The sequence below is a fragment of the Scyliorhinus canicula genome, chromosome 17 (genome assembly GCF_902713615.1).
Source record: "Scyliorhinus canicula chromosome 17, sScyCan1.1, whole genome shotgun sequence".
NCBI lineage: Eukaryota > Metazoa > Chordata > Chondrichthyes > Carcharhiniformes > Scyliorhinidae > Scyliorhinus > Scyliorhinus canicula.
The window spans coordinates 82,196,989-82,222,448 of record NC_052162.1 but is presented as its reverse complement, the minus strand read 5'-3'; the positions used below and the strand labels follow the sequence as shown (position 1 = coordinate 82,222,448).

The 25,460-nt window shown below is 43.9% G+C and overlaps 1 protein-coding gene across 1 annotated transcript in view; it reads left to right on the top strand.

Annotated features, from left to right (window-relative positions):
* LOC119952476 (succinate--CoA ligase [ADP-forming] subunit beta, mitochondrial-like) overlaps positions 1–25,460 on the top strand; it is a 175,781-nt gene that overhangs the window by 21,072 nt on the left and 129,249 nt on the right. Inside the window, exon 4 of the mRNA XM_038776271.1 lies at positions 25,286–25,448. Coding sequence (XP_038632199.1) covers positions 25,286–25,448 — 163 coding nt within the window. The remainder of the gene's footprint in view (positions 1–25,285; positions 25,449–25,460) is intronic.

Sequence of the window (25,460 nt, the reverse complement as noted above, 5' to 3'; positions counted from 1 at the left end):
CTCCGCACTAGCATAGCGATTCATACATATCTTTTTATTAAAACAGTAAAATATATCCAAGGCCTAACAGTACAAACACTCATTTTGTGTTGGAGAAACAGGATATCCTCCCTCAGTACCAATGTACTGTGGTGGGGGGGGGGTGAATACTCTAATTATTGAAACAGTTCACAACACGTTTCTACAAAAAAACAAATGGCACAAACACTGAACTTTGCGCTGGAGAGACCAGATGCCGTCGTCTCTTTACCTACAGAAGGGAAAGGAAGGGCGATGCTGGGAATAGAGGGGAAAGGAGGGTGGTGGGGAGGGAGGGAGTGTTGGTGAAGGGGGGGCCCAATAGGGCACTGCCTGAACTATTTACACAGGCAGAAAACCAAAAGAACATTCAATTATGATGTGCCAGATTCTGGGAGTTCCCCAGAGGAGGTGAGGGGCGACATAGTGTCAGGCACGGGTGAGACCCGCACCTGGCTACAGAGCGTCTCATACAAGCTGGGAACTCTGAACACAATGAGGTGATGATGGAGCAAGTTAGGCAGAGAGGAGGAATCCCAATTAGGCGCATACAGATTGGCCAGAATTACTTGTTTGCTAAATAAACTAGATAGAATCACACAGTGGCCATTAGGGTCGGCTTTGATATCTGATGGCTGTAATGAGGTCAGGAATTGAGTGAACGTGGTGGAACTGAAATTAAGCGTCTGTGAGCAGGCTATTGTTGAGTAAATGCTGCTTGATAATACTGTTGCTAGAACACCAAAGAATCTTTTCCATGGAGAAGGACGCCATTCGTGCAAACGCGTCTGCATCGACCCTCCACACCCTAACCTCGTACCACTCTCCCACCATATCCCCGTAACTCCACCTAACCTGTGGACACTCTTAAGGGCTAATCCACCTATCACTATATACCGTTTACTTCACCTGCTGTCAATGTTTATGTATTTTCATTGTGTATTCTCATGTATTTATCGTATGTTGTATGTTTTCATGTATGGAGCGATCTGCCTGGACTGTATGCATACCTCGATACACGCAAAAATAAATCTATATCTAACTTGCACATCTTTGGACTGTGGGATGAAACTGGAGCTCCTGAACGAAACCCACGTAGACCCTAGGAGAACGTGCAAACTCCACTCAAACAGTCACCTTTGGCGCTGTGAGGCAGCAGTGCTGTCCACTGTTCCGCCTTGTCACCCCATCCATCACTACTGATAATTGAGGGTAGACTGATGGACATTGATTTGCTGGGTTGGATTTATCCTGTTTCTTCTCTATAGGACATTTGTGGCGATTTTCCATATTGCCGAGTAGATGCCAGTGTTGTAGCTGTACCTGAACAGCTTGGCTAGGGGCATGGAAAGTTTCGAAGCACTAGTCTTCAGTACTGTTGCAGAAATATTGTCAGAATCCATAGCCTTTTCAGTATCCAGTGCCTTCAGTTATTTCTTGATATCACGTGGAGTGAATCGAATTGGTGATGCTGGGGATTTTTGCGAATGCTTCAGCCTTATCTTTGGCACAGGTCTGCCGGGATTCTCCGTCATCGAGGATGGGGATATTTGTGGAGCCGCCTCCTCCTCCACTAAGTTGATCAATTGTCCACAACCATTCACGGCTCAAAGTGGCAGGACTGCAGAGTTTAAATCTGATCTGTTGCTTGTGGAATTGCTTAGCTCTGTCTATTACCTGCTGCTTATACTGTTTGGCCCACAAGTACTCCTGTGTTGTAGCTTCATCAGGTTGACACCTCATTTTTAGGTATGCCATGCTGCTGCTCCTGGCATGCCCTAATGCACTCTTGATTGAACCATGGTTGATCTCCTGACTTGGTGGTAATGGTTGTTTGGGGGATATGCTGGGCTGTGCGGCTATAAATTGTGATTGAGTACAATTCCGTTGCCGCTGATGGCCCTCAGCGCCTCATGGATGCCCAGTATTGAGTTGCTAAATCTGTTGAAAGTCTATCCTATTTAGCCATGATGTGGAGATGCCAACAGGTTTGGTTTGAATCACTAGCTTTCGGAGTGCAGCTCCTTCCTCAGGCGAAAGGTAAATATCCTATTTAGCACGGTGATAGTGCCCCACAGCATGATGGAGGTATCTTCAATGTGTAGACTGCTGTGTCTCCATAACTCCTACCGATACTGTCATGGATAGCTGCATCCACAGCAGGGCATACTGATGAAGATGATGTCCAGTACGTTTTTCCCTCTTGTTGGTTCCCTCACCATCTGCCGCAGCCAGTCTAGCAGCTATGTCTTTTAGGACCCGGCCAACTCAGTCCGTGGTGGTCCTACCGAGACAGGTCCCCCAACCAGAGTACATTCTATGCACTTGCCACCCTCAGTATGATTCCATGAATATGACTATGTCAGGCTGTTGCTTGACTAGCCTGTGAGACAGCTATCCCGATTTTGGCACAAGCCCCCAGATGTTAGTAAGGAGGACTTTGCAAGGTCGACAGGGCTAAGTTTATCGTTGTCGTTTCCGGTGCCTAGGTCGATGCTGGATGGTCTGTCCGATTTCATTCCTTCACTGAAACTGTTATTACAATTAGCAACATCATAATTAGAGTCCTTCAAACTTTTCTGGTCGTATTAAAATTGTATTACCATTAAGCGTTCAGCATTAGTAAAACGCTGCAGAAGGCAGAGCAAATTAATCAAAAAGAGAAAAAGAAGCTTCCCATAGCTGATACCTGACGGAATGCCGACAGTCATCACAGCCTATTAAACAGATCAGACTGTCAATCAGTAGCTATGTTTCACGCAATTGCAGTCTTTTGCATACTCTGGATCAGTCCACCTTTTAAAGTATCGCACATGCAAGTTATAATAATGCGGGCTTTCATTGTTATAATATTAAGTCATCTTACTATCGTAGGACTGACGCATGAACAGTAAGTAGAAACTCTTGACAGTAAGAGTCATGGCATCCACTTATGGAAGGGACTGGTGCGAATGAACCAAATAGAATATAGAACATAGAACATTACAACGCAGTACAGGCCCTTCGGCCCTCGATGTTGCGCCGACCTGAGAAACCCCTCTAAAGCCCATCTACACTATTCCCTTATCGTCCATATGCCTATCCAATGACCATTTGAATGCGTTTAGTGTTGGCGAGTCCACTACTGTTGGAGGCAGGGCATTCCACGCCCTTACTACTCTCTGAGTAAAGAACCTACCTCTGACATCTGTCCTATATCTATCTCTCCTCAATTTAAAGCTATGTCCCCTCGTGCTGGACATCACCATCCGATGAAAAAGGCCCTCACTGTCCACCCTATCTAATCCTCTGATCATCTTGTATGCCTCAATTAAGTCACCTCTTAACTGTCTTCTCTCTAACGAAAACAGCCTCAAGTCCTTCAGCCTTTCCTCATGATCTTCCCTCCAGGCAACATCCTGGTAAATCTCCTCTGCACCCTTTCCAATGCTTCCACATCCTTCTGGTAGTGTGGCGACCAGAATTGAACACTATACTCCCAAGTGTGGCCTAACTAAGGTTCTATAACTGCAACATGACTTGCCAATTTTTATACTCAATGCCCTGGCCAATGAAGGCAAGTATGCCGTATGCCTAGAGAGATTTGAAATTCTTAAGATATGCCCTTACCAAACATTTATAAATGTGCACTTTCCAACAGGCATACTGATCCAAAGAAAGAATTCTGGCTAATTTTCACAGAGGTTTTTGGTAACACACATTCTTGGTTGCATTGCAGCACAAACATGGCAGTGACCTTGAGATTTCCCTTGTAATGTTGAGTACCTCAATGACATTTCAATTATGTGTTAAAAAGGAAGTGTGATTTGACTTTGTTTTAATTCTTCCCCACCCTTCAACAGCCTAGCCCTACTGCCCTGGACACTGTCCGTAATCCGTCCATATTTGTTTCTGCTCCATTCTCTCTGAGGTTTATTTGTTCCATTATCTGGTAACTTCTAAGAACCAGTTGTGGTGCCACTTTAATCTTCCATCTGTTGACACTGAAGGTGTAAATTTATTCTGCTAAAAGCCATTCAATCCTCAAATGATTGTAGTAGGTGTTATGTCTGTCTGAATTTCATCAAACAGATGGCAGAACTCTCCCATTAGATCACTAATCGGTGATTTTGTACAGTGTTTGATTGTAGCATCAGCATTTCAGATGTATTTGTCAACTCCCTGAAATGCCACTCGGTGGCAGAAAAGAGTGAACACGTGGTCTATTTGCAAAATCGCTCTGTTGGATGCAGATTATTGATTTTATACCATATATTCTTCCAAAAAGTGATAATGATTTGTTGAGTTCACATGCAGTCATTTATATTTTTGTAGTATAGATTATTTAATACTCCCTGTTAACATAATTGATAAAGGGCATGATTATTACCCAGCTTTAATGCAACATTTCAAAAACCAGCTATTTGATGCTCTTCAATTCTGTTTTTAACAAGCTATCATTGGATGTATGATTGCTTTCATTTACTTCTCAAAGTAGTAATGTGCACTCTATTATAATAATAATAATCACTTATTGTCACAAGTGGGCTCCAATGAAGTTACTGTGAAAAGCCCCAAGTCGCCACATTCCGCCGCCTGTTTGGGGAGGCAAGTACGGGAATTAAACCTGTGCTGCTGGCCTTGTTCAGCATTACGAGCCAGCTGTTTAGCCCACTGTGCTAAACCAGACCCTGTTAGAGGATGTTCCATAAAAGTCATCAAGCAGTGATAATTCCAGTTATGGGGAAAATTATTTTTACAACTTGACCTGAAGTCGGGAACAATATTTAGGAAATTTATCTATGCTTTTCCAACTAAGAACATTTAACTTTGCTGTATATGATTGCTTGCTACTGCATATGTGGCCAAAAACTAGGCACAAAAACTAGTTTGGTTATTCAGAAGAATTACCCTTAAGCAAGCTTGTGTTCGTATAGATGTATGATGCACTTTTGTTTTCTTTGCAATTATTAAAATTCACCATTTCAATTATGTCCTCGGAACCATGAGTATTATTCCACGCTTCAGCTGCTTTCAGCAAACCTAATCTAATTTTGCGCTACATTTGTTGAGACTTAGCATAGTGAAAACTCTTGTTGCAATTTTAAATTTGCACTACTATGGGCAGCACGGAAGCGCAGTGGTTAGCAGTGGTCTCACGACGCCGAGGTCCCAGGTTCGATCCTGGCTCTAGGTCACTGTCTGTGGAGTTTGCATGTTCTTCCCGTGTTTGCGTGGGTTTTGCCTCCACAACCCAAAGATGTGTAGGGTAAATGGATTGGCACACTAAATTGCCCCTTAATTGGAAAAAAGTGAATTGGATACTCTAAATTTTTTTTTAAATTTGCACCACTAAATTAATTCTAAACTGATCACGACTTTGTAAAACAGACGTATATTTTAAGTGGCTATAATTTCCCATGGTTGCCATGATCTCTGTGGTTGCACAAAAGGTGACTCTCGTCTAAGAACTTTGGTTAAGGCCCTTTAACTCCACCAAACGGTCAACAAAATGACAGAAAATCCCCTAAACCAACCGCAGTGCTGACCAACATGCTGAAGATCCAGTACCCGGCCGAAAAGGTAATAAAGGTAATAAAAGGTAATAAAAATGAGAGAGAAACCTCATCCTTGGAGCAACCAGCGCCAGCCGACCTCACAGAATTTCCAGCGCAGACCCAGGCGCTAATGGAAAAAATGATGAGTTTCGTCACCTCCGAATTCCAGAAACACCGACGCAATGAAGAAGGACCTCATGCCAGCCGTGGGGGAACAGTGGAGGCCGTGACAAACTCCATGAAGGAAGTTATGGGCAAAATGGAGCGAAGGCTTTAGGCCCAAGAGGTAACAACTCCAGACCTCGAGAAAGCAGCCACGGATCAGGGTGATTGGATTGCACTCGAAGCTGAGGTGACGAGGCTGGTTAGGATGCAGAAAGGGCAGAGGGAAAAAGTCGACGACTAGGAAAACTGATCATGTCGGCAAAACCTGCAGATCGCGGGGCTACCAGAGGGCACCGAGTGGAGGAACCCCATGGAGTATGTAGCGGTGATGCTAGGGAGTGGGTTACCGAAGAAGACTTCGCCATGCCCCCCTGTGGTAGACCACGGCCACAGGTCTCTCCGGCAACGGCCCAAGGCTGGGGAACCACCGCGGGCATTGTGTGGCTCCACAGATACCAGGATAAGGGCGGCATGGTAGCACAGTGGTTAGCACTGTTGCTTCACAGCTCCATGGTCCCAGGTTCGATTTCCGGCTTGAGTCACTGTCTGCACGTACTACCCGTGTCTACGTGGGTTTCATCCCACAGTCCAAGATGTGCAGGTTAGGTGGATTGGCCATGCTAAATTACCCTTAGTCTCCAAAACAAGGGTAGGTGGGGTTACTAGGTTCTGGGGATAGGGTGGAGGTATGAGCTTAAGTAGTGTGCCCTTGCCAAGGGCAGACTCGATGGGCCAAATGGCCTCCTGCACTGTAAATTCTATGATAAGGAGCGAGCGGATCCTGAGTTGGGCGAAAAGCATGAAAGTGTGCAAGAGGGAAGGACAGTCTATCCGTTTGTGCCAGCACATTGGAGCAGACCTGTCCAAACGCTGGGCAGAATTTAACAGCGCCAAATGTGTACTGTAGAAAAGCAAGCTGGCATGCTCTATCCCACCGAAGTGTGGGGGATCTATCAGGGCGAGGAGTACTTTGTTGCTCAAGAGGAGGCCAACAAGTTTGTGCACAGAAATGAACTGGGGAAATAGTAGTAGAAGGAATGATCGTATCGTGGGTTTTATGCATTTGAGGGACAGTGCGATTATATGTGGGGGGTGAAGGGGGAGGGAAGGAGGATGGGGTTAAATTGGGGAATTTGATCATTGAAGGGAGCTGCTACACTAACGAACAGGTTGGTGTACAAAGTTCAGCGAAGGAGGAGGCCACATAGTAACACCCAGAGGGAGGGAGCGTCTGGCAGGAGATGGAGAAAAACAGATGTTCAGGGGAAACAAAGAGCAAGAATGGAGGAGGAAGCCAGTGGAACAGGGCCCGGGGTGGGGGTGGAGCCAAAGGATGGGGAGAGACCAGGAGGGGGAAACACGTGGTAGACACAGGCTCAATGGGTTCTGGGCAGCCTTCTTCGATGCTATGTCCATGGCTGTGGGGATTAAGATAGAGCCGTGCCCACTTGTGGTGATCTTCGGTATGTCAGGGCATCCAGAGCTCTTCACAGGGAAAGGAGACGTTCTGACCTTCACCTCTCTGATCGCCTGGCAGAGTTCACTGCTAGAATGGAAGTCAGCAGCACCACACTGAGCCTCGGAATGGCTCTCAGATCTGGCTGAAATCCTGAAGCTAGAAAAAATAATATTCTCAAATCAGGAGGTCCGAGGAGAAATTCTATGACATGTGAAGAATGTTTACCAACCGTTTATGAGGACCTGTTCGTAACCAGCAGGTGTGGCGGCGGGGGGGGGGGGGGGGGGGGGTGGCAGCCAGAAAGGGAGGTGGGGAGGGCACAGTGGGACAGTGGTGGGAGGGGAGGAGGGAAGAAGCGCCGGGGAGACGAGTATACACCCACAACATAGTGGAGAGATGGGGAGGAAGGCCCTACGTCTGCATGGGCACAGGCCCCTCAAACGCATAAAGAACTGGGAAAGCAGAACATTGTACTTATCCTCTAAAATCAACGGTTCAACATGACTCTTCCTGTCATGATAAATGTCCTCTTTGTAACTATTGTAAATAAAGGAACGTATTTATGAAGACTATGGTCACAGATACGGTGACAACCTGAGATATATATGTTATTGATGTGGTTGTTGTTTGTTTATTTATTTGTGTTGTGTAATTTAAAAAAAAAATGAAGTGCCTAATTCTTTTATTCCAATTAAGGAGTAATTTAGCATGGCCAATGCACTTACCCTGTGCGTCTTTTTGGGTTGTAGGGGTGAGACCTACGCAGACATGGAGAATGTGCAAACTCCACACAGACAATGACCTGGGACCAGGGTCGAACCCGGGTCCTCGGTACCGTGAGGCAGCAGTGCTAACCACTGCGCCAATGTGCTGCCCTGCGTTGTGTACATTTTGATACTAAGTTGCAAATAAAATTGCAATAAAAATATTTTAAGTGGCTGAAGTTTTGCTTTTGCGTGAGTAATTTGGTGTTCTTGGCACATGCTGAATGAAACAATGTATATACTTTTTTGGGGGTGAGGAGTTCAGTCTCTGTTTTTATTCAAGATAATTTGAAACTGGTCCAAGGGTTTCAGCTAGTCAGAGGTGAAGGTAATCATGCCCTCGCTGAGGATGCAGTCTTTCAATGCAATGCTGCTCTTCTGTCAGGCAGTATCAAACACCACCTTAAGAAGGATACATGGACTAAGTGGATGCTGTGCTAATAAGGCATATCTGTTTGTTTACATGTCTGCAGTAGCTTTATTTTTGTACTATGCATTCTTCTGAAAACTGATAATTGCTTATTGCCATAATTTTGAACTTATCCAGAGATGCCAAACCAAAAACCTGCAGATTTAACACTAAATTGCTGATTAGATATTATTTCATGGAGCAGTATATGTGGGCTCCCTGCACCCAATTCTATTGTGAAGTGGACCAACAGGCACATAGTGGCAGTTTTCAGGGTGGCTCAGGAATTGAGTAAAAGGACACACCGGTTATGAAATACAACACTGGGGATCCTAATGGAGGAAGGGCAGAGGAGGATGGACTACCTGCACCCGCAGGAGGGAGTTCACCTCATCCCTTCTGACTCTCCTTGCAGGACAATATTAGTGATCCTTCGTGCAGAAAATTGTTTATCAGCCTGCAGGATAATGAATAGACACTGATGTTTCCCAAGAGTCAGTGCTCGGGCCAACTGTTTATTGTTATAAATGATTTTGATTTTGGAATACGGAATTTCAAAATATGCTGACTATACCAAACTTGGAGGTGTGGCGAACAATGCGGATGATATTAATTGACTGTAGCAGCACATAGCAGAACGGGCAGACAAAGTGGCAGATGGAAGTGTGGGGTGATGCATTTTGGCAGAAGGGATAGGGAAAGGCAAAATATACTAATGGCGGAGATTTCAAGATTGTGCAGGGTCAGAGGGACCTGGAAATCTATATGCATACTTCTTTGAAGATGGCAGGACATACCAAAGCACGTGGAACCCTGGGCTTCACAAAATTCGTATTGGGTACAAAAGCAGAGGTTATGCTGAACCTTAATAAAGATCTGGTTAGGCTGCAATTAGAGCTTTGCATCCAGTTCTAGTCACCACACTTGAGCGCATGCAGAGGGGATTTGTCAGAATGGTCCAGGAATGTTGGAATTTAGCTAGAAGTTTAAGTTGGAGAAGCTGAGCTTGTCCTCCCTGGAGCAAAGGAAACTGAGGGGAGATTGCATATAGTGGTGCATAGGGTGATGACTAGTTCAGCTCAGGTAGACAAAGCAGTTTCCATTAGCTGCTGGTATAAGGACGGCAGGAGATGCTGGAGGAATGCGAGAAAGAATATTTTATGCAGTGAATGATAAAATGCACTGCCTTCGAGGATTATGGAAGCTGAGACAATCAATGATTTTAAGCGGAAATTGGATAGGCACATGAGGGAAATAAACTTGGAGGTCTATGGATATACAGCAGGGGAATGGGTGGACTGGTTTGCTCAGCGAGAGCTGGCATGAAGTAAATGGGCCGAAAGCCACGTCCTGTGCCATATGACTATATGGCTTCATGATGTGGCCTGTGAATCTTTTCTTAAAAATATTTATAGAAATCAGAGAAAGGATATAATGTAAGCTGTTTATAGCACTGAGCAGCCTAGTACAGTTTGAGAAATTTATTATGACCTCCTGTCAAATAAAGTCAATATGGTAATAGTTTCACAGTCTTAGTAATGTGAACCCTTCAGGTGTGAGATTGAATATTCTCTGCAACATGCCTAATACTAGAGGATTCTTAATGGAGAACTACTGACTGCTCAGGTTGTAATTTGTTATTCATGTGAGCTTTACAAGTCACAAGAAAATAAGCTTTTGAAACTTCGTTTTTCATTTATGGGAGTTTCTCCAAAACGTGAATGTACAGTCTTTGAACATCTGCAATCTAAACTTGGGGTTCCTGAAGAAAAGATGCAATATTTGTGGTCAATATGTTTTCCTCACCAGTTTTCTCTCACTTTGCCCTGAAAGTGTGAATTGTTGGCATGCTTTCTGAACACAAGGCAATCTTATTTAGAAAGGGTGCGCAAAAGACTTACAAGACTGCTTCCAGAGATGAGGGAATTCACTTATACGGATAAGTTGGAGCTGCTGGGATTCTTGCCCTTGGAGAAGAAATGGTTGAAAGATGCGTTCGAAATCATGAGGGGTTAACATAAATTAGATGGGAACTATTTCCAATTGGGTAAGAACTGAGAACCAGAGGACACTGATTTAGGGATATTTTTAAAAGGACCAATAGCAACATGAGAAAAAATATTTTTATGCAGTGAGTAGTTAGTATCCGGAATGCACTGTCCAAGAGTATGGTGGAGATAGATTTGATCATTGCTTTTAAAAGGGAGTTGGATAAGCACTAGGGAGAACATCTGTAGGGCCATGAGGAAGGGGCAAGGGAGTGGAATTAGCTAAGTTGCTTCGGTGCTGTAACCATTCTTTGATTCACAACCAACAAAGAGCAAAGGGAAATGGAAAGTAAGCTAGGGTGGGTACACTGGTGATTTAATCTGAAGTAATCAATTATGAATTGAGACATGATCAGTTAATTAGCATGAAAACTTAAAATTAAAACTGATTTTATCAAGATCAGTGCTTGATCTTGGGGTAAAGTTCCGCTTAAATAATGGGGAAAAGTGAAACTAAAGACTGAATTTTTCAAAATGTTATAAGTGGGCAGCACGGTAGCATGGTGGTTAGCATAAATGCTTCACAGCTCCAGGGTCCCAGGTTCGATTCCCGGCTGGGTCACTGTCTGTGCGGAGTCTGCACGTCCTCCCCGTGTGTGCGTGGGTTTCCTCCGGGTGCTCCGGTTTCCTCCCACAGTCCAAAGATGTGCGGGATAGGTGGATTGGCCATGCTAAATTGCCCGTAGTGTCCTAAAAAAAAAGTACGGTTAAGGGGGGGTTGTTGGGTTACGGGTATAGGGTGGATACGTGGGTTTGAGTAGGGTGATCATTGCTCGGCACAACATCGAGGGCCGAAGGGCCTGTTCTGTGCTGTACTGTTCTATGTTCTAGCTCAGGGTTTTAGATACTACAGGTTAAGTGAAATCACTTCATTTTACCTCCCTATGTAATAAAGTGATGGTGGAGTAAGCAGCTTATTGATAAACTGCTGGTGAGTCTTATTTATTTAAGTCATCAATTTAATTGTTTTATAAATAGAGGTATAACAGCAAAGCTCATAGGGTGGCATGTGACGCAGTGGTTAGCACTGGAACTGCAGCGCTGAGGACCTGGGTTGAATCCCGGCCCTGGGTCACTGTCCGTGTGGAGTTTGCACACTCTCCCCGTGTCTGCATGAGTTTCACCCCCACAACCCAAGTTGGATTGGCCATGCTAAATTGCCCCTTAATGGATAAAGAATATGATTGGGTACTCTAAATTTATATTTAAAAATACAGTGCAGCTCAGACCTGTCGATTGTGCATCCTGTACCACATGCGAACTGCAGAATGCTTCTTATGTCCTGGGTAACTCTATGTGCAGGAAGTGCTGTCACCTACAATGGCTTAAGCAATACAAAGTACAAGGAACAGACCCTCCAAGCCTGCTCCGATCGTGGTGTCTGTCTAAACTAAAACCATCTGCACTTCCGGGTCCATATCCCTCTTCCCATCCTATTCATGTATTCGTCAAGATGCTTCTTAAATGCTGCTATCGTGTCTGCTTCCACCACCTCCCCTGGCAGCGCATTCCAGGCACTCACCACTCTCTGTGTAAAAATAACTTGCCTCGCACCTCCTCTAAATTTTTCCCCTTGCACCATAAACCTATGCCCCCTAGTAATTGATGTTACCACCCTGGGAAAAAGCGTCTGACTATCCACTCAGTCCATGTCACTCATAATTTTGTAAAGCTCAAATTCCGTCATTCTAGTGAAAACAATCCGAGTTTATCGAACCTCTCCTCTTAGCCGATACCCACCAGACCAGGGAACATCCTGGTAAACCTCTTCTGTAGGCCCTCCAAAGCATCCACTGCCTTTTGGTAGTGTGGCAACCAGAATTATATCCAATATTCCGAATGTGGCCTAACGTAAGGTTCCGTACAGCTGCAGCGTGACTTGCCAATTTTTAAACTCAATGTCCCGATTGATGCAGGCAAGCATGCTGATGGTGCAGAATGGAGGGCTTTAATTCCTGGGTTATCGGGACGAGTTCTGGGAGAGATGGCACCTGTACAGATCAGACTGGTTGCACATGAATAGAGTTATTGCCAATTTTTCCTTTTGGAGTGATTTGCTAATGCTATTTAGAATGATTTAAACTAAGTTGATAGGGGTGAGGGAACCAGGAGGTAACATTAGAGAGGAAAGTCATGGCGCACAATAAAGGGCAGGACTAGGACCAAATATTCCAGGATGCAATGTGTTCAGAAAAGACAGGAAAACGAAGAGTGGAGGAGGGGACACTGTTGATTAAACGAACATATTAATAAATGAAAGAGAGGATGTCCTTGATGGGTCAAGGACAAAACCTACTTGGTTAGAGCTGAGAAACAGTTGAGGCGCCATTATCTTGCTGGGTATAGTCTACAAGCCACCAGCTCGTGGAAACGTTATTGAAGAACAAACTTTCAAAGAAGTTACAGAGAAATGCAAGAATTACAGAGTAGCTATAGTAGCGACTTTAATTATTCTTACATATATTGGGATAATAATAGTGTTATGGGAGGAGAGGGGAAAGGGTTTCTAGAGTGTGTTCAGAAGAATTTTCTGTGGATGTTTCCAGTCCAGCAAGGAAGGGGAAGCATTGCTGGATCTGGTCCTTGGGAATGAGGTGGGTCAAATGTATTAAGTGTCAGTGGGGGAACATTTGAGGAATAGTGATCATAGTATTATAAAGTTTAGGTTGGTTGTAGAAAGGACAAGGAAGAATGCAGAGTAAGAATAATTAATTAGGAGAGGGCTAACTTCACTGGGGTGTGGAGCATCTGGTCCAGATAAATTGGATTCAAAATTAGCAGACAAAGCTGTATCAGGTCAATGGGCTGCCTTTTTGGGGGCGATCACTCATGTAAAGTCAAGGTACATTCTCACCGGTTGAAAGGTAGGGCAAGCAAAGTTAAAGCTCCCTGGAAGATGGGGGAGATAGTGAATATGATAAAGCTGAAAAATGGTCCATATGACAGATGTCAGGTGAGAGTACAACTGAGAAGGAGGGTCATTGAAAAATGAAAGGGAAGCAAAAGAGAGTATGAGAAGAGACTTGCAGTCCAGATAAAAGGGAATCCAAAAGTATTCTAAAGACAAAAAGATAGTGAAAGAGTGGTAAAGAGGGGAGTGGGGACGATTATGGACCAAAAAGGGGATTTATGCATGGGGATCGGGGATACGGGTGGGTGGGGCAGGGGCACACTGGCAGGGAAACCATGGCTGAGATACTAAATGGTACTTTGCATCCAACCTTATCAAGGAATAAGATGATTCCCAAGTCATTTGTGAAAGAGGAGATAGTTGGCACACTGGATGGGTTAAAAATTGATTAAGAATGGATGTAGTAAGGAGGCTGGCTGTACTTACAGTTGTTAAGGCACCTGGATCGAGTGCGATATATCCAAAAATACTGAGAGAAGTAAGGGTGGAAATTGCAGAGGCGCTGGTCATAATTTTCCGATCCTCCTTAGGTACAGGGGTGGCGCCAGAGGAGTGGAGAATTGTAAATGGTGGTGTTTAAGGATAATCCAAGCAACTAAATGACAGGTAGTTTAACTTTGGTGGTGATAATTCGGAACACAATTGGTAGCCACTTGGACAAATGTCAATTTACTAAGGCATGAATTAAGAGCAAATTGTGTTCAACTAACTTCTTTGAGTTTTTTGATGAGGTAATAGTGAGTTAAATTGCCGCATAACAGACTATGAACAAAGTTGGCACTCGTGCAATAAAAACACATTGGCAGCAAAGATACAACATTGACTAAAAGACAGGAAACATGGGTCGGAATTCTCCTAAAACACAGCTAAATGTTGGCGCCGGAGTAAACACCGGAGTGTTTTACGCCGGCATCAACGGGCCTCTTGGCCTAGCGATTCCGTGGCCCACAGGGGGCCAGCACGGCGTTGAAGTGTTCCACGCAGCTCCTGCTGCCGATACGCGGCCCTGCACTCTCTGCCGCGGGTCCACGCATGCGCTCGGCGGCCGGCTGCGGCTGGGTCCGCACAATATGGCGGACCCACACAGCGGGCTGGTGCGGAAGAAGGTAGGCATCCCAGATCGCGCACGCCCACCAATCGGTGGTCCCCGATCGCGGGCCTGGCTGTTGTGGAGCCCCGCCCCCAGAGACTGACCACCCCCCCCCCCAACCAGGACGGCCACCGCAGCCGCTATGCCGAGCTCCCGCCGGGTGGAACCATCCGTGAACCACGCTGGCAGGAACTTGGCAGGCCGACCGTGGAGAATCGCTTCTCCGGTTGGCGGAGGTTCGCGTCCTGGCATCGGACCCAGTTGCGGGTCTGATGCCCCATTCTCCACCCCCATCGCTGAGTGCGATTTTGAAGCGGAGGCGCGGAGAATCCCAGCCATGGAGTTTGGTGAATGGCTGTTTTTAGAGGAAAGATTAGACGTGCGATTCCCTAGGAGCTGGTGTTAGGTCCTCTGCTTTTCTTGATATATATTACTGACCTCGAATGGTACAGAGCACAATTTGAAAATTTGCAGATGATATTAAACATGAAAACATTGTTAACTGTGAGGAGGATCGTGTAAATCTTCAAAGGAAGATAGATAGGTTGATAGAATGAGCAGACGTGGCAGATAGATGAAATTTAATGTTGAGAAGTGATGCATTTTGGTAGGAGGAATGCAGAGCAATACAATAATAAATACTGGACATAATTCTAAAGGGAATGCAGGAGCCAGAGGGACCAGTGAGTATAGAACATAGGACATATAGTGCAGAAGGAGGCCATTTGGCCCATCAAGTCTGCACCGACCAATTTAAGCTCTCACTTCCACCCTATCCCCATAACCAATAACTCCTTCTAACCTTTTTGGACAGGAAGGGTAATTTAGCATGGCCAGTCCACCTAAACTGCACAGCTTTGGACTGTGGGAGGAGACTGGAGCACCCGGAGGAAACCCACGCACACATGGGGAAAGCGTGCAGACTCCACACAGACAGTGACCCAGCGGGGAATCAAACCTGTGATCCTGGCGCTGTGAAGCCACAGTGCTATCCACTGTGCTACTGTGCTGCCCCAAATATGTACACAAATCATTGAAGGTTCAGAGCACGATTAATAAAGCGTAAGGGATCCCGGGCTATATAATAGAGGCAAAAAGTACAAAAGCGAGGAAGTTACGGTAAAGTTGTATAAGAGACTGGTTTGGCCTCAGCTGGAGTATTGTGTCCAGTTTTGTACGCCACCGTTGAAAGGATGTGAAAGTATTCACGAGAATGGTTCCAGGGATGAGGAACTCGAGGTATGTGGGTGGGCTGGTGAAACTGGGACTGTTTTAAGCAGGTTTAGAGGTGCTCTAAATGAAATGAAAATCGCTTATTGTCACAAGTAGGCTTCAGATGAAGTTACTGTGAATAGCCCCTAGTCGCCACATTCCGGCGCCTGTTCGGGGAGGCTGGTACGGGAATTAAACCCACGCTGCTTGGTCTGCTTTAAAAGCCAGCTCTTTAGCCCTGTGCTAAACCAGCCCATGAGGGGTCTGCACAGAGTAGATGAGGAGAAACCTCCCATTGGTGCAAAGATCGATATCCAAAGGAAACCGGTTTAAAGTGCTTGGCAAGACTAGAACGGTGACCTGAGTAAAAACTTTTGTCTCAGTGGGTGGTTAGGATCTGGAATGCACTGCCTGAGAAAGCAGGGTAAATCAGATTTAATCAAGGCATTCAAAAGTGAATTGGATTATTATCTCAAGAGAAAAGATTTGTTTAGGTGCAGGAAAAGGCAAGATATAGGAGTTAGGTGAGTCTGGCAGTCTCCTATCTTGTGCAGCCACGAGTGATACCTCGGGTGTCTTGAACATTTCTATTTCTATTTTTGTGAAAATGGAAGATTGCGCTGTGGATGGCATCCCTTTTGAGCTTCATGCACAGGGAGAGTTCCAAGTTGCTTTCTGGTCAAACAAAGCAGCAATGTGTGCTTTAATTCTTCTATCATACACACAGAACTCTGACTACTAATGTTTTAGTGTTGGAGAAATTTGTATTAATATAAGGAAAAAGGCTGCGTTTTATTTTTGACTCTTCAAACTTTGCTCATCTTCACTTGAAGGTGCTGAATTAGACAGGGCTAAAATTCCATGGGTGACACCACAGTGGGACCACCGCTGAGTCCAATACTGCCAAAATTGACACCTGCTTGTATGCTCCCTTCAGTGGTGATGCCAGAAACTTGTGAGAACCCAGCCCGAGTTTCTCCCTCTCACTCCATGCTCCCTCACCGACCCACTCAACACAGCCTGGACGTGTTAAAGTCACTGGCAGTGCTCAGGCTGAGGAGCGAGCCAGTGATCTGTTTTCTTGTGTTAGGCTTGGTCTGACATTGGAGGGAGAGTTTAGTAACCTGGCCCCTGGGAAGACTTTTGGGTTTGAATATTTGAAATTTAAAGGTTGCCTAGAGTTGTACCTTGGGGCTCAAACTGTCGTATTAAATTTAAATAATTTGAAAGTACAAATGGAAATTCCGTCAGAGAACACGGAACTTTTTCATGGTTGACATTGCTGGAACAGAAGTGGCAGTGAATTAAAGGTTTCTGATGAAAGGTCACCGGCCTGAAAAGTGAACTCTTTCTCTTTCAACAGACGCTGTCAGACCTGTGAAGCATTTCTAGCATTTTGTGTTTATTTCAGATTTTCAGCATCTGTAGGATTTTGCTTTTGTAAAGTTAAGAGTTTTTTTCCACCAGTATCTGCTCAGCTATTAGTTAGGCAGCTGTAATATCTAGTTTTCCCACTGAGTGGAGATGTAACAAATGCTTGTAACTGAATTACCGTACACATTTACTGGCAGTTAATGATATTCTTCAAGAGCATTTGGTCAAATGTGGCAGGTGGAATGTAACGTAGAAAAATGTGAGGTAGTTCAATTTGATAGGAGGAACAGATGCATGCACAGAGTATTTCTTAAATAGTAAGAGATTAGAAAGTAGAGATGTAGAAAAGTACAAAGAATAATACAGCACAGGAACAAGCCCTTCAGCCTTTTAAGCCTGTACCGGTCATGATACCACCCTTGCCCAAAACCCTCAGCACTTCCTTGTGCCTTGTCCCTCAATAACCACCCTATGTCTTTGTCAAGATGCGTTTTGAACACCGTTAATGTATCTTTTTCCGCAACCTCCCCTGGCAACGATTTCCAGGCACTCCCCAAGTGCTATGTAAAAAAAAAAAAACCTGCCTTGCATATCTCCTCTAAACTTTGCCCCACGGACCTTAAGCCTATACCCCCGTTGACTGACCCCTCCACCCTGGGAAAGAATGCCTGCCAATCCACTCTATCCATGCCCCATATAATCTTGTAGATTTCTATCAGGTCACCCCTCAACCTCCGCCTTTCTAATCATAGAATCATATCATAGAATTTACAGTGAAGGAGGCCATTCGGTCCATCGAGTCTGTACCGGCCCTTGGAAAGAGCATCCTACTTAAGCTCACACCTCCACCCTATCCCCGTAACCCAGTAACCCCACCAAATCTTTTTGGACACTAAGAGCAATTTATCATCGCCAATCCACCTAACCTGCATATCGTTGGACTGTGGGAGGAAATCAGAGCAACCGGAGGAAACCCACGTAGACATGGGGAGAACGTGCAGACTCCGCACAGAGTGACTCAAGCTGTGAATCGAACCTGGGACCCTGGAGCTGCGAAGCAACTGTGCTAGCTACCGTGCTGCCCCATGAAAACAGTCCGAGTCTATTCAGCCTCTCCACATGGCTAACACCTTCCAGACCAGGCAACATCCTAGTAAACTTCTGCACCCTCTCCAAAGCCTCCACATCCTTCTGGTAGTGTGGTGATCAGAATTGTGCGCAATATTCCAAGTTGTGCGCAATATTCCAAGTGCGGCCGTACCAAGTTTCTATACAACTGTAGCATGACTTGCCAGTTTTTATACTCAATGCCCCGTCCAATGAAGGCAAGCATTCTGTATGCTTTCTTGGCTACCTTGTCCACTTGTGTTGCCACCTTCAAAGATCTGTTGACCTGCACGCCCAGATCTTTCTGACTTTCTATAATCCTCAGAGTTTTGCCATTTACAGTATATTTCCCCTCTGTGTTAGACCTACCGAAATGCATTACCTCATATTTGCCCAGATTAAACTCCATTTGCCATTTCTCTGCCTAAGTCTTCAACCTATCTATGTCCTGCTGTATCCTCTAACAATCCTCAAAACACTCTGCCACTCCACCAACCTTGGTGTCGTCCGCGAATTTACGAATCAGATCAGCGACATTTTCCTCCAAGTCGTTTATGTATACTACAAACAGCAGAGGCCCCAGCACGGGTCCCTGTGGAACACCACTAGTCACAGCCTTCCATTCAGAAAAACACCCTTCTACTGCTACCCTTTGCCTTCTGTGACCGAGCCAGTTCTGTATCCAATCCTGTACCTGGATGTTCTCATCAACAAGTCACTGAAGACTAACATGCAGGTGCCACAGGCAATTAGGAAGGCTAATGGAATGCTGCCGTTTTCGGAAGAGGGTTTGAGTAGGGAAGTCTTTCTTCAATTGAGTATAATCTTGGTTCGACCACACCTGGAGTAGTGTGTTTTGATTCCCTTAACCTTAGGAAGGATATTATTACCATCAAGGGAGTGCAATGATGTTTTCCGTGATGGCGGGACTGTTCTATGAAGAGAGATTGGGGAAACTGGGCCCGTATTCTCGAGAGTTTCGAAGAATGAGAAGTGATCTCATTGAAACCTACAAAATACTTCACAAAGGGATAGACCGGGTAGAAGCAGGTAAGATATTTCCGCTGGTTGGGGATTCTAGAACCAGGGGACACAATTTCAGAATAAGGAGAAATATTTTTACCCAGAGGATTTTGGATCTTTGGCATTCTCTTCCCCAAAGGGCTGTGAAAGTTCAGTCATTAAGTATGTTAAAAGTAGAGATTGACAGATTTCTCAAAACCAATGACGAAGAGGAATATGGAGATAGTGTGGAAAAAGGACATTGATATGGATTATGAACCATGATCATACTGGATGGCGGAGCAGACTCGATGGGTTGACTGGCCTGCACCTGTGTGTCTATGAAGAACCGTGGAGTTGCAATCAGTAATAAAACACGCTAGTCCCTGCACAGTGTAGATTACGTGAGTCCGATGTCCTGTTTCCTGTAGTTTGTGGAATGCCACTCAACTCTCCAAGTCACTGACTCAGCTGACTCCATCATTGGTGGCCACTAAACTCTGGAGTTCCCTTCTTTAATCTCTCCATCTGAATCACCTCCTTTACGACTTCAAAATCATTTTTTTGACCAAGTTTTCGTCACCTCCACTAAAATTTGTTTCTTTGACTTGCTGTCCATTTTAATCTATTTTTAAAAATTGTTTTCACATAAAATGAACTATTCTTATAATAATTTGCATTACTTAGTCATGGATTTATTTTTCAATTATGCCAGTGAAGTAAAATTGTATATTTTAATCATTTGACGAGTCGAGGTTTATTGGGTTGTTTTCTGTCTTATTACCCATCCCTACCTGCTCTGATGAGGTGGTGATGGTTAGCTGCTGCCTTGCACTTGCTGCAGTTCATGTGGTGAGGTTCTTCGCTGCTTCATACAACTGATTGATCACTTTAATGGTAGTCCCAAATTGAGCTGGGACCTACAGTTATATAGAGATGAGACTGGGTAATGATGGCAGGCTTCCTTCATCAAAAGATGTTCATCAGCCAGTGTGCTGTTTAATGACAATTCAACAACTTCATGGTCACATTTACTGATACCAAATATTTATTTCCCGATTTAAAATAAAATAAAATTCTGAACTGCCATAGTAGCATTTTAATTTTAGATTAATTCACACTGATAGATTACAAATGTTGGTTATTTACTAATCCTGATATTGCCACCATACTACTGTATATTTAAAAATTGTCAAATAGTGGAAGGATTTGACTGGGAATTTACCTCAATTGCTAGCAGTTATTATACTGTCATGCAACACTAATTTTATGTTTTTGTTCCTACAATGCTAACATCTTGTCGCGCTGGAAATGAACATTCATTGTACAAAACACCTGGCAGATAAAACTACTTCAGTGAAATTTCAAACTATTTTGACGTTGATGGTCTATTACTAGTGTGGCCTCTTTGTTGTGAATTAGGACTAAGATCTCATTTTAAAAAAAATATACATATGAAGATAATATCATGGCTAATTTTTAAAAATTTAGAAACTGGTCAATGGCCCTTTCAAAATGGTTGAAGCTGTGTCTGTGATCCTCGAACAAGAAGAACTACTATGGCAGTGTGGCAGAAACTCATACCTCATTATGTCTGAAGAGATACCAATGACTGTGGTCTGCAGTGACCATCTTCAAAGTGCACTATTCAAAAGCCATCTGCATTCCAGAACCCAGGCTGGCCAACTGGAGTCTGCTTGGAGAAAAAGCCCTGCAACCTTCCTTTCAATTAGTAATTTTAAAAATATATTATCTTTATTGTCACAAGTAGGCTTACATTAACACTGCAATGAAGTTGCTGTGAAAAGTCCCTCGCCGCCATATTGTGGCGCCTGTTCGGATACATGGAGTGAGAAGCAGAATGTCCAAATTACTTAACAGAATGTCTTTTGGGACTTGTGGGCGGAAACCAGAGTACCCGGAGGAAACCCATGCAGACACGGTGAGAATGCTGGGATATTAAAAAAATTTGGGGACCCAGATGAGGAAAACACATCCTTTGCCAAAGGTGATGTGGCAAGTTGGGATGTCATGACTCTTGCAATTTTTAGAGATGCACCATAGAAAGTATCCTATCTGGCTGCATCACAGACTGGTATGGCAACTGCTCGGCCCAAGACCGTCAGAAACTACAGAGTCATGAACACAGCCCAGTCCATCGCGTGAACCCACCTCCCATATATTGACTCTGCCTACACCAACCCCTGCCTTGGGAATGCGGGCAGCATAATTAAACACTCCTCCATCCTATGTTATTCTCTTTTCCAATCTCTTCCATGGGGCAGAAGATACAGAGGTCTGAGAACATGCACTAACAGATTCAAAAACAGCTTCTTCCCCGCTGTTACCAGACTTTTGAATGACCCTCTTATGGACTGAATTGACCTCCACACATCTTCTCTACTGAGTAGCACTACACTCCGTATGCTTCACCCAATGGCTATGTATTTACATTGTGTATTTATCGTATGTCCTATTTGTTTCACGTATGGGAAGTTCTGCCTGAACTGTACGTAGAACAATACATTTCACTGTACCAAATCTAAATCTAGCTGGGAGAACTCATTATACTGTCTTGCTGCATTGCAAAGCTCAGTCTGCCATTTTTCCATCCACCAAATAGCAGCACAGAAAAGGGGCTCGGTCCACGTTGGAATGCCTGGCCCCATCTGCGCTGTTTCTATTTGACTAATTCATCTCTGTGTGCCTATTACATTGAAGAAGTCTCCTCTACTGGTAAAGTGAATTTACCCTGCATCAGTTCAGCCATCTGACCTCTTGTGAAGGAAGTCACGATTGGATCTTGATGCTGGACTCTGGATACACGTGAAACAGTAGTTATTTTCTCTGGTCTTTGCCCTGTAAATCTTTTCTCTCTCACTTTTATTGTATGAGTGAAATGGAGGCAAAGTTGCTACCCTTCTCCCACGTTGGAGCATGTGCCAAACGTCTGAGTTCATTCTATACGAATTTAACAGAAAATTGGACCGCACCAAAACTGAGGGGTTGGGAAGCAAATCAAAACACCTTTCTGTTTACGGACAGGGGCTGAAAGATAAAATGAGGGCCGTTTAAATTGACCCCTCTCCTGTCCGTAACAAAGATGAGTACTTTTGGTTAGCAGCGTTAGAATTCTGTTGTTTCTATTTAGGTTTCAGCAGAATCTAGGGCTATGTGACATTCTTCTACAGAGGGCCGGCAGGAACTCAATGAGCTGAATGATCACCTTTTATGCCACAGCAGCCTAGTACTCTGTGATGTTGATATTTTAATACTTTCTTGTTTAGTTCATTTTAATAATAGGACTGCCAGATGACAAATTGTGAAAATTTTTAGAATATTTAATGCAAAAAAAAATCAGTCCCTGTTGCATTTTCTATAATTTTTGAACTAAAATATGGGAACTCTAGATATGGGATGGTATTGACATGAACCAAAATTCCGTGCTCAGTATCAGGGGTAAGCATCTTAGAATAATGTGCGTAATTCTCTGTACTTACTGTGCTGTTGATAATGTGTGTTTTTTCTCTCTTTTTTTTATTATCTTTAGCCATTGATTTTTTTTTCCCCCTTTGCTGCTCTGCAGGCACCATTTTCAATTATACGTGAGCAGTCGTTGCTTCTGACTCATTACACCCTGATTGCCCAAGTTGCTTGAGCCAAGGACTGTAAGTGATGTGACCCTATTTAGAATAGAAGAAACAGATCCTTCCAAATCAAACAACTTTCCAAGTGAGGGGCATAATTGGTGGTTACCTGGAGTTTCCTTATTTCCAACTTTTAAGTGTTTAATTTGAAGTGTGTTCTCAAATCAATTGCAGTCACTGGTAATAGCAATGCATGTTGTCAAACTGTTATTTTAGAAAATACCTGGAAGCAATGGGTTCAGGCCAAGGAATCTGAATATAAATTGAGGGAACAGGTGGTGGATCTCCTTGAATTGGATAAACTTAAGTATAGTTTAAAGCAGCATTGAATAAGTGTTTCAAGGGTAGGAGTATTAAAATAGGAACGAGTAGGTGGGATTGGAGTAGTAAGGTCTATTTGAACACCCAGTAAGACAATAGCTTCCTCCTGTTCTGTCTTTCAGGTGATTCTATTAACATTCTGAACCAACGAAGGATATTCAGTCTAGATGTGTTGGCAATGATCAAGAAACCTGGTTGATGGTTTCCCCAAACCTGACCTGGTGCTTCCTCGAAGTACTGGTCATCATCAATGACTGTTTATTTAGCAGTGGAATATTAAAGTGGTTAGTAGGGAGTGACCAGATGGCTTCCTTGGAATTGTTTCATCCAGATCCATTTTCCAGGATCCTGTATACTACTGTTGCCCCAACTTCTTGTGGGCCAACCCCGTTGTGGGGAAGGAGATGCCCTGAGATAGCAATGGAGACTGTGATGGCGGCTGATAGTCATATCTGTAGAACCATATCTATGTCAGGGTGCTGCTTGTTAGTTTGTGGCCAACTTTCCATTTGGACATCTTTTCCTAGATGTTAATTAGAAACACTGCACGTTCAGTTGGGCTGAGTCTTCTTCTGATCCATGCATGAATCATTGATGGTAGGCCTGGCTATCTTCGCTCAGTCTGCAAGCATGAGCCCAACATTCCTGTTGCGTGCCATTTTACATTTTAATTCAGCACCTTGCTCTCATGCCCGCATGTCTGTCCCTGGCCTACTGCAATACCCCAGTGAAGCCTGGCTCAAGCTGGAGAACCAACATCTCATCTTTCAATTGGCTATGTTGCAGTCCTCCAGGCTCAATGTTGAGTTTGACAGTTTTTGCTTTGATTGCCCCCCCCCATACAATTCCATCTGCCTTTTGTTCTTATAGTTATTTTTTTGTTGCAATTTCTTACAGCTCTTGACACATTCTCCCTCCCCTCAGCTCTGACAAAGAGTGAAAGGACTCAAAACGTTAACTCCGTCTTCTCACTTCATAGATGCTGCCAGACCTCCTGAGTTTTTCTGGCACCCTGTATTTTTGATTGTCTTAAGTGTGGGACATTGCATCAGTTTGTTCTGCAACTGTTGCACTGTTGTGGTTGCGTCAGTAACATGTAGACCACGTTGAGTTAAGGTTGCGCTTCCTGAAGGAGGTTAGTGAGCTAGTTGAATTTTCAGAAAAAAGTCTACAGATTTAATTTTGTAAAGTTTTCTGGGACTAGTCAGATTTATTGAATTAAATTTCCATGGTGGAATTTAAACTCATGATATCTCGGTTGCTGGCTTAATTTTATAACAACTACATTGCTGTGGCTGAAATGTGGAAAACCAAATATTCTGAATGGCACGTATTTCCACCTCCCTGAATGCTCACTGTGTTGTAATGCAGATTAATTGCATACTTTCTTTCGTAACTAGTTCTGCAGAACTTCTTTGCTTACCGTGTATTTTCATTTTGCGTATTTTCTTTTTGAAATCTGTAAGGTTTATTTATTTTTTCATATAAAGTTAAGAGTACCCAATTCTTTTTTCTTTTTTTTTTTGCAATCTATAAGATTTAAAGCTTCTGTTTGGAATCACTGTGATACCACTTTTCACTTTTGTCAACTCTACCCCAGAATTTTTGACCTTAACACTGCCCTTGTTCTTCAGATTTTGTTAGTTGTGAGAAGGCAAGGTTATATTGACTATTGTAAACAGCACAAGTAATCTGCCACATTCGCCAGAACATTGCCAGTCTGTGGAATTACAGTTTTTGCCTGTTGCATTCAAGGGTGGCATGGTGGTTAGCACTGCTACCTTCACAGCTCCATGGACCCGGGTTCAATTCTGGCCTCAGGAGACTGTTGAGTTTGGACTTTGACCCTGTTTCTTCCGGGTACTCCCACTGTCCAAAGATGTGCAGGTTAGATGGATTGGTCATGATAAATTGCTCCTTGCTGTCCAAAAAGTTTGGGTGGGTTACGGGGATAGGGTGGAGGTGTGGGCCAAGGTAGGGTACTCTTTCCGAGGGTTGGTACAGACTTGATGGGCCAAATGACCTCCTTCTGCACTGTAGGGATTCGTATGATTCTACAATTGAGCTAAAATCTTTTAGGCTGTTTCATGCATGCATGTTTGGGTGCCATAGATATTTAAGTTTCGAAAGGGAAGAAAAGTTATTTTCTTGTATCCATGACCATCAGTTTTGGTTTTGCTTTATTGCTCAGCTTTTCTGTAAAACATGAATTTTGTTGCAGCCCAGAGGAAGTCCGGGATATTGCTTCAAAGATGATCGGGAAAAAACTATTCACCAAACAAACTGGAGAGAAGGGGAGAATATGTAACCAGGTGTTTATCTGCGAGCGGAGGTATCCAAGAAGAGAGTACTATTTTGCCATCACTATGGACAGGGATTCTCAAGTGAGTAACAAA